The sequence below is a fragment of the Anoplophora glabripennis genome, unplaced genomic scaffold (assembly GCF_000390285.2).
Source record: "Anoplophora glabripennis isolate ALB-LARVAE unplaced genomic scaffold, Agla_2.0 scaffold716, whole genome shotgun sequence".
Classification (NCBI taxonomy): domain Eukaryota; kingdom Metazoa; phylum Arthropoda; class Insecta; order Coleoptera; family Cerambycidae; genus Anoplophora; species Anoplophora glabripennis.
In genome coordinates this window covers 29,913-47,277 of record NW_019416818.1, presented here as the reverse complement: position 1 = coordinate 47,277, position 17,365 = coordinate 29,913, and the positions used below count along the sequence as shown (strand labels likewise).

At 32.2% G+C, this 17,365-nt stretch overlaps 1 protein-coding gene across 1 annotated transcript; it reads left to right on the top strand.

Annotated features, from left to right (window-relative positions):
- The first annotated feature begins 8,675 nt into the window (after positions 1–8,675).
- LOC108913127 (endocuticle structural glycoprotein SgAbd-2-like) lies at positions 8,676–16,119 on the top strand. The gene is made up of 3 exons (XM_018718606.1): positions 8,676–8,724; positions 9,676–9,818; positions 15,728–16,119. The coding sequence occupies exons 1-3, from the start codon at positions 8,716–8,718 to the stop codon at positions 16,059–16,061; spliced, it is 486 nt and encodes a 161-aa protein (XP_018574122.1). The 5' UTR covers positions 8,676–8,715; the 3' UTR covers positions 16,062–16,119.
- Positions 16,120–17,365: the final 1,246 nt, after the last annotated feature.

Below are 17,365 nucleotides of genomic sequence, written 5' to 3'. Positions count from 1 at the left end.
AAATTATTTTATCTTTGCTATATTGCATTGAGGGAAATCAGAATTAGTAAAAAAATGTAGATTTAAATCTAGTAAGTTCTGGGCTTAGATTTCAAAACAATGTTCGATATGGTACTTGATTTTTAGGGTTAGCGGAACAACGGAAGTGGATAAATACTTGAAATAAGGATCTTAATTCAATTTGCATTTTATCTAAAAGCATTCGTTATCATTTTATAATATCTAATGTGTCTAAGTACCACTGACAGGAATTTTGTAGGAGCCTACCTAGAATTAGAGTATGTTTGACAGTTTACGCCTTGAAATTAGGGACTAAAACAGTAGACACTTGTAATTCTCTGTTGGTGGTATACAATTTTTATGTCGGTAACTAACTAAACATGAATAACTTTTGTTGTACCGAATTCTGCCTAAATCTGTTTTCACCGTTTCCTTAGCGTTTAAGAATTTTGGTGCCATTTAATGTTTAAAGATGCACCTTTTATGTTTTTCAGTTTTTCACTAAGATAATAGAGGAACAATTTTGAAAATTGTTTCTCCACAAAGTTTTCTAACTGCAATTTAATGATTCTTCAAATTTTAAGTATTCCTTGGTTAATATTTCCCCCACTTTTTGGTGTCTGTATACAGGGTGTTCTTAAAAATCATGTTCACAAGGGAGGGGGTAATTCTTTGGCTTATTTCATGACTAAAAGTTCATATAAACATAAGTCCGCAAACGCTTCGTTACCGATCTACAGGGTGTTGAAATTTTAAGATTTTTTTAGTTTTTTCTCTATAGCGCCCACAGGTTTTGAGATATTTAGTTCAAATTTGGAATATAGGTTACGCTGTAGGGCTTACATCAGTGGGCATGCCAAATGGTCGTGATATTCTACAGTGATATTTTTTCGGGGTTTATGCCCCCTTTTCTTCTCCTGAACTTTTGTGCGGTGCGCCGCTGGTAGATTCTAAAATCAAAATTGAATTTTATGTTTTTTTGAGAAACTTTTTTGTCTATTATGATTTATGGCTTTAAACAAATTCGACCACTGACTGTAACGAAGTGATTTTCGTCCAAGTCTCTGAGACCCCGCTTTTAGTTTTTTTTTAAATAAATGTATAATATCGCACCGCAAATTGTAATTTTAATACGGTCAAAGTTACAGGATATCGCATGAGTGTGAAACCGCGATCTATACCTTTACAGCGAGATATAATTTGAAAGAAGTAGCCACCAACCGTGGAGAGCAACTTGGGGAGATTACTCAGTAGCCGCCGTACCGTTATTTTTGGCGATGTTGGTGGCCTAAATGATTTGGGATCGAGGGGGACTCTTTGTTCTACCTCATCGCTGTAGGCCTGGACAGCCTCGTGAAGGTGGATCCCATCCGTCGTCCACCCCGACCACAAGCGTGGCCGGTGTAGGCGGTTTGTGGGACCTCGTTCTGGCTGATTCCCGCCAGCAGGGGTCCTCTTCTGACGCTCTTCATGTTTTCTCGCTTCTTTCTTCGCCCGCTTGTCTAACCCCCCAGGGGTAGTCACCGTCGTGGGCGCGTGTGGCGCGGCAGTGTCACTCGCTCCGGGGGGTGGGGTTTTGGGGAGTAGCGGATACGGATGCACGCGGCCATCGAACCTAACGATTCGGTGGACTGGTGCGGGGAAGGGTATCAGAGCGAGACGGTGGCTGTACCTGTAGGGCTATGTTCTCCACAGCCTGGATTGACTTTAAATGGCTTTTGCCGCGTGTCCCGATGCCGCGGAGGTATAGGTTATCTGCGGTTGAAGTACTACCTTGATAAGCGTTCGCTTATTCCTTAGGCTAAGGGTGTAGCTACCCTTGACTAAGGGATAGAGCTTAGCCCTGGTGATCCTCGCCCGCGCCACCGTCTCCACAATGTGCGGTTTCCACGTAAGTCACTGGTTGATCGTCACGCCCAGGCATCGTGTCTGTCAGCCCCAGGTAACGGACTCCTGGAATAGTGTCAGTATGTCGAGATTTGACGAGAGCGTACCATCAAATCCCTATAGCAGTCGTTTGGATTGTTCGAGTTCCCGCGTATGTCGTTCGGCTTACGTAAAGCAGCGCAAACGTTTCAACGATTTATCGACCGCTACGCGGGTTGGATTTTTGCTACGCATACATCGATGATGTTCTAGTGGCATCTAGCGACAAAGAAGAACACATACGACATTTGAAAATGATATTTCAGCGTTTCAGCAAGTACGGATTGATAATAAATGTTTCGAAGTGTGTATTTGGTGTCAACGAAGTCAAATTTGTGGGTTATAGCGTCAATCATACTGGTACTAGACCATCGCCTGAGCAAGTCCAGGCAATCGTAGATTTCCCAAAGCCGACATTGGTCCAACATCTACGATTTGGGTATGATAAACTTCTAACGACGATTTATACCAAAAGCTGCTGATCTACAGCAACCTCTCAACGATATGCTATGGGGACTCAAACTAAAAGGGAGCACACCAGTCAACTGAATCGAGCGCGCCGAAGAGGCTTTTATCAAAATAAAGGACGGACATTCAAGCGCAACGATGCTGGTACACCCTGTTCCAGCCGCCCGGTTGGCGGTGACGGTGGATGCTTCCGATTATGCAATCGGCAGTACTTTACAACAAATGGTTGAGGGAGAATGGCAACCGCTAGCCTTTTACACGAAATCGTTGTCGGCTGCACAACGAACGTACAGTGCGTATGACCGCGAACTTTATGCAATATACGCGGCGGTGAAAAGATTTCGTTACGTAGTGGAAGGACGTGAGTTTGTCATTTTCACAGATCACAAACCGCTTTTCAACAGAAACCAGATAAATGTTCACCCCGGCAGTTCCGATACCTCGATTACTTCGGACAATTTTCCACAGATATTCGTCACATCGCTGGGGCAGAAAACGTAGTGGTAGACGCGTTATCGAGAGTGGAAACAATTTCACGAGCAGTGGATTACCAGACACTAGCCAAGGCGCAGGAGGGGACCCAGAAATTAAAAAACTTTGTAAGGATAAAACTAGTGCTTTGAAATTGCAGAAAGTATATGTTCCGGATTTCATGTAGTTTATTTTACGACGTCAGCGCAAGGTCAGCAAGAGTTTATGTGCTTGAGCCATTACGACGCGAAATTTTCAACTCCTTACACGGTTTGTCACATCCTGGCATCCGAGAAACGCAAAGACTGTTAACTGAACGCTTCGTGTGGCCGTCAGTTAACAAGGACTGTCGAGATTGGGCGCGACGATGTATCCCATGTCAACGAGCTAAAACCACACGACACGTGAATGCACCAATAGGATCTTTTTCGAACACAGGAAACAGATTCGAACATGTGCACATAGATATAGTGGGTCATTGTATATCTCACGAGGTTATCGCTTTGAATTATCTGAGATTACCCCCAAATAAATGTATTTAACAAATGAGATTAGAATAAGTAGGCTGTAAACATAAATTAGTTGTTGTTTATTATGGTACATAAGCACAAACCGAGTAGGCAATGACCCGGATAAGTATTAATTAGGATAGGGTACTAAAAAGTAGGTACCTGGGGACAATGATAAAACCGAAAACATTTCGAGCCACGATTCAGAAGTCTTGATGCCTAGTTCCTGCTCGGTTGTGTCTCGTGTTATCAGCGAAATTAGTAGAATAAAGTTTTCCATGTTACTTACAGTTTTTCTCCTCACTTGAAGACCAAACCACTGTAACCACGCATACATTTAAAAAATATTCTTTTGTACCCAAACCGCTCATCTAATCAAAATTCTACAAGAGGCCCAAAAACTTCCAAATAGTACCTATCAAATAAGAAATAGTTGTCATTATTGCCCAAAAGAGGAAAAGTTATATTATCACGAAACATCAATTTTGTAGGATTTTGAGCTATTTATTAAAATTTACACTTTAATTACTCGAAAAACGTAAGATTCCATGTTACATTGATAAACAAAAAAATTACAAGTCGAAATATACTACTATAATTAACAACCAAATAAGTTAATAAAGTTAATATTTAATAAGACATCTACAATATTTTGAGACAGTTGTAGAATCGTCTTTAAAGCTATTTTCTGATATCTTATATACCTGAGTGACCTACGGAAAATAAATAGCTCAAAATTGTACATGATGATTAGAAAAAAATTTTCGGATTCTAGTTTTTTCGTTTCTTTGCATTTCCTGAGGAAACTTACCATAGTAATGTATATTTTTTTACACCATCAGAAAGTAGAGATTTCAACGAAGAAAAAGCCCACCGACGTTTTTAAAAAAGCAGATATTTTGACGTGAGAATTTTCGATTGAAAATTAGGGTTTTTCGATATTAAGTAAAAATAAGGTGAAAAAATAAATATTTCAAATCAAAAAAATTACAGCGTGTTTGGGACATAAATAGGTAAGTTTTCACCAAATTTCGTGAAACTTTTTTTTTTTGTAAGAGAAATAAAAAACCAAAAACTTGGTTATTTGAATTTTTCACATAAATTTTGAGGTTATGTGAAAAAAGTGTAAATACAAAAGTTGTACATCTTTTTATTACCTACAACTTTGCCATTTAACTTTTTTCCATAAGACTTATAGTTTTTCTGGAAATCAAGGGAAACCGTTTTTTACCCTTAAAAACTCACTCCCTTCCCCTTCCCGACCTCAGATCGCCCGTAAATTATTTTTCTTTTCATTTCTGTTATATTCTCTTCCTTTTCCAATGGGTTTCATCCTACTATAATTTTTTTTCACTTTTTACCATTTTCGAAGGCTTAAGCACTGGTCTAATTGGTAATACATTTGTAATAAGAAAAATATGATGTACCCTGAAAATCATCAAAAACGATTAAATGTCATAACGTTGACATAAGAACGCGAAAATTGTGTAACGTGTGTGTCAATTAGTTCTTCTGTTAAGTTCTGTTTGTTTTTTCATGCCAGATTTCAGTTTAATATCTGTTGGTCTTTTAGAGATATTAAGAAAAATTCTTAAAAATGTTTGTTTTCTACACCATATATCTCACAAACGAAGCGTTTTAAGACCTATGTGTATAGGAACTTTTCTTATTAAAAAATTCTCTATCAACTGTTATTAATCATTCAATCGTTTTTGTTGATTTTCACATCATATTTTTCTTATTAATTCACAAATGTACCTATTAGCAGTACCAGTATCGTTGTAACAGTTTCATGCCAAATGAATTAATTTTATAAAAAATTGAGAGAGCTGGTTTGTTCAGAATTGATTAAAAAGTTTAGAAATGATGTTATTTTCCAGAAAAATCCACGGGCGTAATATTTACTTTTTAAAGGGGGCAGTAACCCACCTCAGGCACGTCACTGGTGGGTGAAATGGATAACAGATATCTTTGCTTTATTCAACATAACTAATGTATTATTAATACCAAATTTCAGTTTAATATCTGTTGGTCTTTTAAAGATATTAAGAAAAATTCTTAAAAAAAGTTTGTTTTCAACACCACGCCCTATATCTCACAAACGAAGCGTTCTAAGACCTACGTTTATAGGAACTTTTCTTATTAAAAAATGAATCTCTATCAACTGTTAAAATCCTACCACAAAAAACTGACTCACCCTTATTATGTTTGGGCATAAAATTGTATCGGATATAAAAGGGTTGTTTAGTTCCAATTTAAAATTATTTTTATAGAACAGGTATGCTGAATAAAAAATATGAAACGTGAAACGGAATAGTAATAGTAAAATTATTATTTGCTGTCCATCGAGCAAAATTTCATTACGAAATTCTGTGTTAACAGGTACGACCATCAAATTAATAAATCTAAGTAGAAGCAAGATGATTGTTATGTTCCTTATTAGGTTATAGGTTGGGCATAGGTGCATCAAAGTTCCTCCTACAGGTTATGTTAATAAAAAAAGATTACTATTCTCCAGTAGTGTAATCTTTTGTTATTCGGCTTGCTTTGTGAATTATTAATAGAATTATCCGTAGAATCTGACCGGCAGATTTTATGTCATGTTGCATTAATGTCGAATGCCAGATGGTAGTATATTAAAATTATGGATCTATGTTATTAACAATTAATAAGTCGTAAGATTTATACGAGTAAATATTCTTAATTAAATAAATGTGGATAAATGTTAACGTTTAAATATTACTAAAAGTTTTGGATATTGTACAGCTGTATATCAAATATGACAAAATATTTAGAATTACATGTTACACGTGGATAAAAATTAAGGCAAAGTAAGAATATATTGCAATTTTTCTAAGAGAGTTCATTTTGGAAATTTTTTGCAATTAATTGGTAGTTACAATTACTCTTGTATGATATATTAATTTATTTACTGCAAAAAAGTATTCTTAAAGTAGATAGAAAAATGAATTATAAATTTTCTAGTGCGTTTCTCAATGACGGGCAGTCGAGTACCGAGAGAGTAGTCTTATTAATCTTAATTTTTTTTATTAAATTGGTAACTATGTTAAATATTATTTACTATTAAGATAATTTTACTTTTATTAAAAAGCTAATGTCTACCGAGATATAGCCCTCTAAATGTGGTACCGCAAATAGATATATTTCAGAAACTGTGGACTTTTGAACGGAGGTATGATGTTCTAAATCTTAAGAAACATTGAATTAGAATATCTCTAAGTATTCGACTATCTCTTACTGGTAACTATAATAGAATTTTAAACTCCATTTTCCTTAGGAAGCGAAATACACATACTTTTTTGTCAGCAAATAAAGTGACGTTTCAAAAAACATGTGTTCTCCTAAAACCTCGACCTACAAAAGGAATATGAAAACAGGGATATGTTGGGTAAAGAAAAATGTCAAATTTGGCAACACTGTCAAAGATGTATAAATTTAAATGGATAATTTCGTCTGCTCCTGTATAATCCAGGTATATTGAATATCAGTTTAAACTTGGAAAAGAACGACATAGAAGTTATAATTGGAATTTGTTTTTCAAACGTCTTTCTTTGAAGGCAGATAACCACAACGAAGCCCGATAGAAATAAATTTTTTTTTTGAAGTACTACAACTATTTTGAGCTCCCCTATACACCCCTTCATTTTTGACATGACCTTTCCGGACAACCGTTCCGTTTTGTTCTGGTTTGTGGTTAAATTAACCTAAACTCCTAGATCGTTTAATTTAATGCACTTTTTCTCAATCTGACCTCTAATTGATCTTGATCCTGACTAGGAAGGAAGGGGAGGTCTCGTTTGGGATGGATGGGAAATAATTTTTACACAACAGTTGCCTTGTATGGGTGTATATGCAGTTGTTTTTTTTTTTAAGTTTTATGACATGTTTCAATTGAAAGCCCTAAAATAAAATGACATTTTAGGATATTAACTATACTTTAATCTGATCTCAAATTCGAATAAAATTTTCAAAGTTTAAATAGTTTAGAGATAGAAACTAAATTTGAGAATATTTGCACGAATTTAAAAAAAATACCTGTTTGAGCAGATAACTTTGATACGGACTTTGTGGGACTTTGATTTATTCGTTGCTGTATATTATTGACATTTTCTGTAAGTACAGTTGGTGTACTCGTAGATTTTACTTTGCAAACGCAGGATTTGGTTTCAAATCATTTGACGATAACACATTTTCGGTTTAAGAAAGTGTCATAGTTAATGTTTCTTCATTTCGAGTTCCATTTCGAAAATAAGGCATCATGTTATGGAGTAAAATCCATAATACGTTCTGAAATAGCATACAGGAAACAACAAAACGAAATGAATAAAACTGAATACGTACCTATACAGACCTATGTAGTATATTTTATAACTGTGTTATAAAGTCGTTCTTTAGTCATTTTAAGTTTAAGCTGTTTAAGAGACTAAAGCTGTTGATTTTTTTCTTACTTAAATGGCATAATAAATCTGACAATCAATGTAGGAGATGTTAGCGGGGAAGTTACATCAGAATTTCAATTCCACCGAGTATTTTGAAAATTCAAACAATGTTTCTAATTTCTAGTTCTACTTGTAACAAATAAGGTATTTTCAATTGTACTCGAAATTTCAAAGAGTCATTTAAAAATTATTAATATATTCTAAATTTTTATTAAACTTACTACCACCATTGAAAGTACCTAGTTGTTTGGTAGAAAAATGTATAGAAATTTTTTTAGTAATTTCGAATACCTATGTATATATATTCTAATTCTCCTAATAAATAAAAAACAAAATGTGATTCATACGAATATATTAATCCTTTATATTATTTTAAAATTTTATTATTAATTAATTTCTTGATTACCATTAAAAATAATAAAAATTAATTTTGAATATCTACTAGTGAAATCAATGAGAGCAAATGGTCTGGTTTACGAATTTAAATTCATTACTTTCGAATAAAGTAATCTTAAACTTTAATAAAAACAAAACTGTAGTAGAGGGATGTTAATTTTTATGGAAACAAAGACATATTTCCGAAATGAATTTAGTTTACAACACAATTGTGATATCTATGGATTAAATCTACATAAATAAGTACTTTCAATGATACATCCTTAACGCTGCGAACCATCTACTGAATTTTTAATGTGATAAATACCGAAAAAATATTAACTGACCTTCTGAGTTTTTTAAGAAATCTTTAACTTTGGGGAAGGGTATGCTAGAATAAACCACAAAGTCGGTGGGAGTCTATTATATATCTAGATGATGTTTTAACAGTTTTAATATTACCCATTGTACGTGCTTGATTATTTCTTGGGTTTAATAAAAGTAAAATGTTTCTGGTAAGTGCTAGTTTTTAAGAATTAATAATTGAGCATATTTTATGATTTTATGTGTACGGAATAACCTAAAGCTATGATGTCATGGATTTTTTAAAGGGAAGAATTTTTTAATTAATTTATATCTTATTTATCTGTGGCATATTTTTCGTTTTATTTATTTTTTGGTTATTTTGACACCTGTAATAAAATTTTGAAATTAGTGAAATAATTCCTTGCACCAGAAGGATTATTCAACGGTTATTTTTATGAAAAAAAAAAATTGCCTAACCGAAAAATCTCACACGGAAAAAGCAGACAAATACAAAAACACATCACTTTAAAAAGTTGTTAACGTTTTGAAAATCTATCTGTTTTCGTCTTCTTTTGACTTTTTTTGACTTCTCGTTTTAGTTACGTTTTCAGTGTGTGCTTTTGGGTTAAGCAATTTTTTTACAAAAGTTACCCTTGATCGATCCTTTTGGAGCAAGGGTTTTTTCTCTAATTTTTAAATTTGTTTACAGGTGGCAAAATACTAAAAAAATTAATAAAGAAAAATTATATTTTGTACTAATATTAGGACGTTTTTTACTTATTCGTGTTTGTGTGTTAGTAGATTAGAAATATATTTAATAAATATCTTACAGAACTTGTCAAACGAGGTATGTTTTTAAACACGAAATGATTAGAAAGTTTTAAAGTATGCAGATTAATGTTAGAATCGTTTCTGGTAGATTTTCGAAAATAGTCTAAAAATCATTGACCGTCATTTCAGTTATGACACTAGTTTATATACTTGTATAATATTTTTTTATGAATATGACTTGGATTATACATTTTTTGTTGTAGAAGTTTTAATAGAGAAAAACTACTAATAGTATCTCCACAAAAATGCAAAGTTTATAGACCACTAGTACCTAAAATCGGTACGTACATAAGCATGAGATAGTTTATTGATGATTTATAATTTTTCAGATTTTAATTTGTTGTATGTGCACAACAGCAGTGCTTGCAGTCCCTCAAAATTATTACCAACAACAATCACACACAGTAAAGCCATTTGTACCTATTATTGCGGAAAGCAATGAAATTAATCCAGATGGATCTTTTAGTTACAGGTATGGTGTTACACTTAATATTTTAGTTTATATTAATATGTAGTGTTAATATAACTCGTACAATACTTTATAAGTATTAAATATTATACAGTATGGCCATCTCTCGGCTCATTGCAAAGAGATTCAGAATCGGAAAGTCAAGTATAACTAGCAAAGTTGCGCATGATTACATGGATAATTCACAATGATTTTTTACTTTGTTAATTTAAACATTATTAGCAACCATATATTTAATTCTTTAAATATACATATATACGGGGTGTTCGTTAATGAATGGACCAAGCTTTACTACTAGATTCTGCGACGAAAATTAATGGGGAAAAGTCGTATACAATGATGCTCATAAACGCTTAGTTTTCGAGATACAGGGGTGTTGATGTTGAAAAAATAAATAACATTTTCTTTAATATATTTCTACTACTGCTAATTTCGGAATATTTCATATACGGTTTTTTTTTGGAATGAGAAATTTGGCGTCCATTAGGACGCATTTAAACTGCCAAGATTTTTTTGTGCCACGGTGTATTCCACTTTGGGCTGAAGAAATCTTTTCCCCCAACTTTTCTGCTTAAAAAAGGTATACCTTGCTGTCTCTAAAGCCAACCGTTTTCAACAAAAAATCATTTAAATTTGTAACTGCATAAAAAAAATTGTTATAAGTTATTTTCATCTTCACTGCACTGATAAACATTGAAAAACATATATTTTAATAATTAGTTAATTTTTAGATTTTTAGGTCATTTACATTGTTTTGGTTGTGTTAGATTGATTAGATTGATTTTAGAAAGTATGTTTTTTTACTTGTCAATTCTATTTGCAGTAAAATTGTTAAATAAACGAAGTTTACAATTGCAAGTGCACCGTTTCCTTTAACGACATATTTCTTGCTAATAAACGATTGCTCCTAATTTCGTTCGTCAGTATTGAAAATAACTTTTAAACAAATTTTTTTATGCATTTACAAATTTAAATGCCTTTTTGTTGAAAACGGTTGGTTTTACAGTTGGGGGAAAAGATTTTTCTAACCCAAAGTGAAATACACTGTGACACAAAAAAGTTTTGGCAGTTGCGTTCTAAGATACATCAAAATCGCCAATAAATTCGAATTTTTCATCCCAAAAAAACCCCACATACGAAATGTTTTTTTTCAACTTTAAAACCCTGTATCTCGAAAACTGAGCGTTTATGAGCAACATTATATATGACTTCCCCATTGATTTTCGTCATATAATCTAGTGGTAATGTTTTCCCATTCTTTAAAGGACACCCTGTATAGTAAACATATTCATATATTATCATCAATATTACTAAAGTAAGAAAAAAAGGAAATTTTGATTAAACTGTTCTGAAAATTTATACCTACAAAATAAAAACGTTACAAAATAATTTCTAAAGTAAATTCGACTAATTAATTTCTTTTACTTAATGCACCTACCTATACAGTTTGAAAAATTATAAAATACTTTTGTTTATTGTAAAATTTGTTTAAAATTTTAATTGTCTCCATTGCCCCCTCTTGGATCCGCGCCTGCTTTAGTAAGTAGTACTAGTAATTACAATTTTTAAAATGAAGAAATTTAGAAGAGACTATAAAATGTTTTAGGATATATTTTGTAACAGGAGATGTCTCTGTACAGAGCGATAAAAGCTGATCGGTGTCTTAGAGACAATGCAGTCAGACCTTCTTAATGTAATAAGCTATAGGTATTTGCTAGCATTGTAACTATGCATTAATATCTGGCAATATACAGGCTGTTACAATCACTACAGGGATCTTGGAAAGGGTAAGAGATACGAAGTAGTTTAAATGGGGGCAAAGTTGCATAATCAGGGGACCAACATGATGCCTCTAAAAAATAAAGGCTAACATGATTAGTTTTCGAAATATTTAAAAAACCGAAATTTTGCAAATCCATTTTTGTTTAATTTCAGCCTTGTTTGAGGTGATATTGAAAAAAGAAGAACACCTTCTCATGCCAACTTTTTGCCCTCTATCGAATGGCATAATCAATTTTTATATATAACGTTTCGTGTTTCCAGGACCATCATCAACTTAATTTTTTTTAAATACGATCCTGGAAATTTTTGCGAGCCTTCATAACTTCCAATACTGTACTGCCTCAGCTCGAACCAGATTCAGACGCTTTTGTCTCGAAAAATTCATCTTCAATGTACCTATTCGTTCCAAATTTGTCTAATTTTTTTTTAGATTTATATGTTTATTAAATTATCTTACACTCCAAGTGTCGTTAGATACTGAGAAATCCACCTAGTTATTTAAACTATTACCATCACCCGTTACAATAAAACATTATTAGAGTTTTAATCCCGTGCTCATAGTTATTTCTATTATTATTATTATTTCTCGAGTGCTCAAAATTCAAACAAATTTCGATCTAATTTTTTTCAGGATATTCATACAAATACCTACATCTCTTTCACAGTTGCGGTTGCAGGTATAATAAATTTCGATCATATTAAGCTTATCTTCATTTTCAAAATTTGCCAAAACGGAAACGTTTTTGAATATTTATTGCAATTTTTTAAAGTAAAATATTCATTTGTAATTTTTAAGAATTAATTTGTCCTAATGAAATTAAAATTGTAATAATGTTTTAATTTTGACGCAACAACTTATCGAATTATATATGAACAGGTGACGGAGGCTTAATCGCGTTAAAATTTGGCACATTTATTTGGTCTATTATAGAATATTATTTCCTAAAGCTTTATTCAAATCGATATACTGGGTGATAATTTTCTCCGGTTACCTCCCCCTTTTAGCGGTCAAAACTTTTACAGTGGTTGTATTTTTTTAGAACGGGCAGCAACATTGAAAAGGTCGTTTTATTTAAAAAAAATATTGTCTTGACAAAATAGCCTACAGAAAGCCATTCTTGAGAAAAATGTTTGCAGGTCTGTGCGTTTCGGTTTGCGTAGCAGTGTCACGGATTCAAAACTTTGAGGTCAGTAGGCGAGGAAAACAAGATGTTGATTGCTGTGGCTATCAGATAATGTCATTGTTGTAGTGTTTCTTTAGGATTCTCATTATTCCACTTTTTTTTTCTGAAAAAATAGATTAAACTTGTTGCTTATAAAGCGTTAAATATGTGGTTAAAATTTTGGCACTTATTCCTGGGATACCCTCTATGATAAAAGTAAATAGGAAACTAAGTAAATAGGAAACTAAGTAAATGCAACAGCAAAATAAGGATAAGGAGCAATAACTTGAAGAATTTTCAACGAAATGGTGTGTGCAATGTTTATATTATCGACATTTCTGTATTTGTTTAACAAATTTATCATTATAGTGTAATATTATGTCCAGTAATAGTGATTGTTTATATGGCCCTTTCTACATTGCGTATAAATTATTGGATATTAGTAACGACTTATTTTTTCTACGTATTTACAGGGTGTTTCAGTTCGAGTGAATTAAACTTTAACCACATATAGAACTCAATAAATAATTCAGAATTGCCTTATAAAGCAAGGGTGTAAGTCTCACCGTTTTCACTGTACCTACAGGGCCGTATTGGTCGGTTGTTAAAATCATATTATTTACGAAATCTTCGGTATCCTTATAACAAATTGATTCAAATTTGGTGTGGTGTTAACATTTATACATGTGCATAATTTACTGCAAAATATACAAATTTTTGTAGGTCAGTGGCGTAGGAATGAATAGTGAAGTGGGATTTTTTTATCCCAGCTTCTACGCCAATGACCTAATAATCATTTGGGATTCATTTTTAGATTCCGTGGATAATTGTGCATAAAAAAGGTATACTTGATGAAAATCGGTATAGTGTATCGTTTTAGCAAAAATCTCAGTTGAATGGGATAACGTTCTTCTGATAAGAAATTTAGTTTCTTAAGGATAAGAAATAAATTTTAAATTAATATTATTATAATGTCACGCATTATCTTAGAATTCAAAACAATATTAAATAATGTCTTTACATCGGCGAAACGACTGGTAAATTATAAATATAATCTCTTGTGTATTATTCATTGCATTCGTAATGTGGTGAATTCCCCCTCTAAGCTCATTTTTTGTTGCACTATAGTGCGGTGGACAGCATATTCAATGGCACCTCCTGTAAAATTTCATTTGTGCCATTCTGAAGCAATTACAGGTATCCGTGCTCATTCATTGGTTCGTTTACTTCAAACAGATATAATTTCTTTAAAAAATTACACTAGGTACATATTAATTTTAAATCTGCGCTGTGCGTTCATTACATTATCCGTACTAACAACGATTGCCATGAAAAAACAACTAAGCAATAATAGACTTACCTGTCATCAGAAACTGTAATTTTATTTTTATGATTTGAAATATTAGTTAGTGTTTGTAAAAAAATGGATGAATATTCGATATCAGAAGAACGGTCTCCCATTCAACTGAGATTTTCAATAAAACTATACACTATACCGATTTTCAACAAGTATACCTTTTTTATGTAATATTGTCCACGAAATCTAAAAATGAATCCCAAATGATTATTATGTCATTGGCGTAGAAATTGGGGTAAAAAATCCCGTTTTACTACCTACCCATTCTACTGCCTACAAAAATTTGTAAATTTTACAGTCAATTATGCACATGTGTAAATGTTAACACTACACCAAATTTGAATCAATCTATCATAAGCGTATCGAAGATTTCGTAAATAATATGATTTTAACAACTGACCAATGCGGCCCTGAAGAGTGAAACCGGTGAGACTTAGACCCTTGCTTTATAAGGCAATTCTGAATTATTTATTGTGTTCTGTTTGTGATTAAAGTTTGATTCATTTGAACTGAAACACCCTGTATAGAGAGACAATTTGCTTATAAACATACCCGATACGACTCAACTTGATGAATTGTCAGATATAGACGATCATCCAAAAGTTGCATTTTCAAAATTGCACTTACTAAAGTAAACGCACCTTGTAACTTATCAGAATGAAATGGTATATAAATATTGACACGTACAATTCAATTACGTGATCAGTTTATTTTTAAAATAAATCCCGAATACGGTTTTCCAATTTTTGTCAAAGTTGTTTTAACACAGTATGTCATTAAACTGGAATAGAAAGAGAAATTTAAAATGGTAAGGCAGATGCCATCGAGTTTTTCTTGGCGAAAAAATAAATAAATTAATTAATATAAATTGAAATTCGAGCCATCTGTTCTAAAATACTGTTCAAATAATAATACGGTCCAGATAAGTTTGTTTATTGCAGAACCTTCTAAACTGTTTAATCAATTTTGCAAGTTTGTACTAATTTTTTACAAGATATACAAACTGGCTTGAAAATAAAATAAGTGCCAAAATTTTAACCACATTTTTAACTCCTCAAAAGTAAAATCTTCTCAAATAACTTTTATTCACCAATGTAAGTTGAAACGCTTAGTAGTTAATAGTAAACAAAACGAAGTGCAAAAAATGAGAAGTAACTAGTGCTAGTATTTAATATTTAGGCTAGCAAAAAATAATATATAATATTTTAATTGGTATAAAACACCGGACAAAAATGTTAGTATCGAGAAAATTTAATTGATAAAAGTTGTTACTTTTGATGATACTAGGTAAAATGTTGGGATATATTTCTGGGATACTCTGTATGTATATAAAAAGCATCAAACATTTGTGTTAGCAATGTTTTGTTTAACAAGAGAAAATTACTGATTTGTTACAAATTTTATAGAATAACATTATACAACATTAACCTTCACCGTATTGTGTTCTTGTTTATATTATTTAAATTTTAAATAATTTAAATTCATCTCAGTTTGTTCATAAAAATAGAACAAAAAGTGTAATAATTTAAAAAGAATGATTTATATGTTAATATGTTTTCTTGAAGTCAACATGACTAAAACTTTGATGATATCTGTATGTTTTATTAAAGCTATACTACTGGAGATGGTCAGCAAGCTCAAGCTCAAGGTTATTTAAAAAACGCTGGTAATAAAGATACAGAGGCTGAAGTTATCCAAGGTTCCTATTCATACACAGCATCAGATGGAACACCCATTACCGTCACATACATTGCTGATGAATTTGGATTTCGTGCAGAAGGTGCCCATCTGCCAACTCCGCCACCAATTCCAGAAGCTATCCAACAATCCCTGGCACTAATAGCACAGGCCCAAAAACAACCACAATCGCAAAATACTTTTCCCCAAAGTACATATCCACAAAGTTCTTATAAACCGCAATACCCCCGACCATTCCGTTATTAAATGTATGAATATAAATAAATACCTCATCAGATTAAAGTTTCTAGTATAACAATGTATATAATAAATAAGTAATACTGATATTTTATTATTTTACAAATAATTTTTCCCCCAGTTCCTCGTATTGTTTAATATTAAAATGTGAGGTTTCAGAGTAACTCACTCGTGTTGTTTATAAATGATGAAATTGTTAAAATATAATAATAAATTTGTATTCAACAAATATACAACAAATATATTATGAAGTCAAAAAATACTATTACTAATCTTACTTACTTCTGCTGACTTCCTACCTTGGACAATTAGAACTAAAATGTCAAAATTTCAAACAGTTACCTATATTATAATTTTTCATTGAACTTATTGTCCAAATAGTTACTTTTTTGCATTTTTAATTTGACACTCTTTTAAGCTTCAAATTGAAAACCTCCACGTGTTTTGATAATAAATGATAAATTTTTCTTAAAATTTTCAAATTATACGGGGTGTCACTTACGAATGATACATATTTCAAAAGTATAATAAAGAACCCAAATGTCGCAAAAAATTACAGGGTGTTAAAATTTCTTTTTTTATTTCTTGTTTCCTCCTTAACTCAGAACCCAGTCAACCGATTTGAGCAAAATTTGCTGTTGCCTAGTTTCTCTCCATGAAGTATGCAGTGATTATGTTCCTATTAGGTTAAATCATACAGAACGTTTATTTTACTACAACCCTTCTATAACTTTTTTGTATATTTAAATTTTTACAAGCAACTATCAGAAATAGGTAGAGAATTTTATTCTACACAAAAAATAGATACCTACCTATGAAAAGTCGAAATTATGCTCGGTTATGAAGTTATTACAGGAAATATTTATTAACACATACCCCATATTTTTTGAAAATAACTACGTATCCATAATAAACATAATAAATAATATAATAAACTGAAAGTTGGCTGTAATAAAAAATTATAATAATTGTCCTCCATACTCTTCGACACATTTTCTTAAACGTTTTATGAAACTGTTGAGAATAAAAAACGAATTATACGTTCGTTTAACTTGTCGTATGGCGTCTTTTATTCTGTCCCAAAGTTCTTCTCCCGTATTAGGTGTTACAGAGTTGTAAACAATTCTTTTCAAATAACCCCAAATGTAAGAGTCTAACGGGTTAAAATTCGGACAGCGAGAAGGTCAAGAAAGTCACTACCTCGACCAACGGTTTGGATATGCTTCATTTAAATGATCTCTCACCAAACGGCTGTAATGAGCAGGGGCACCATAGTATATGAACCACATTTGTCGTCTAGTATTAATGGGTAC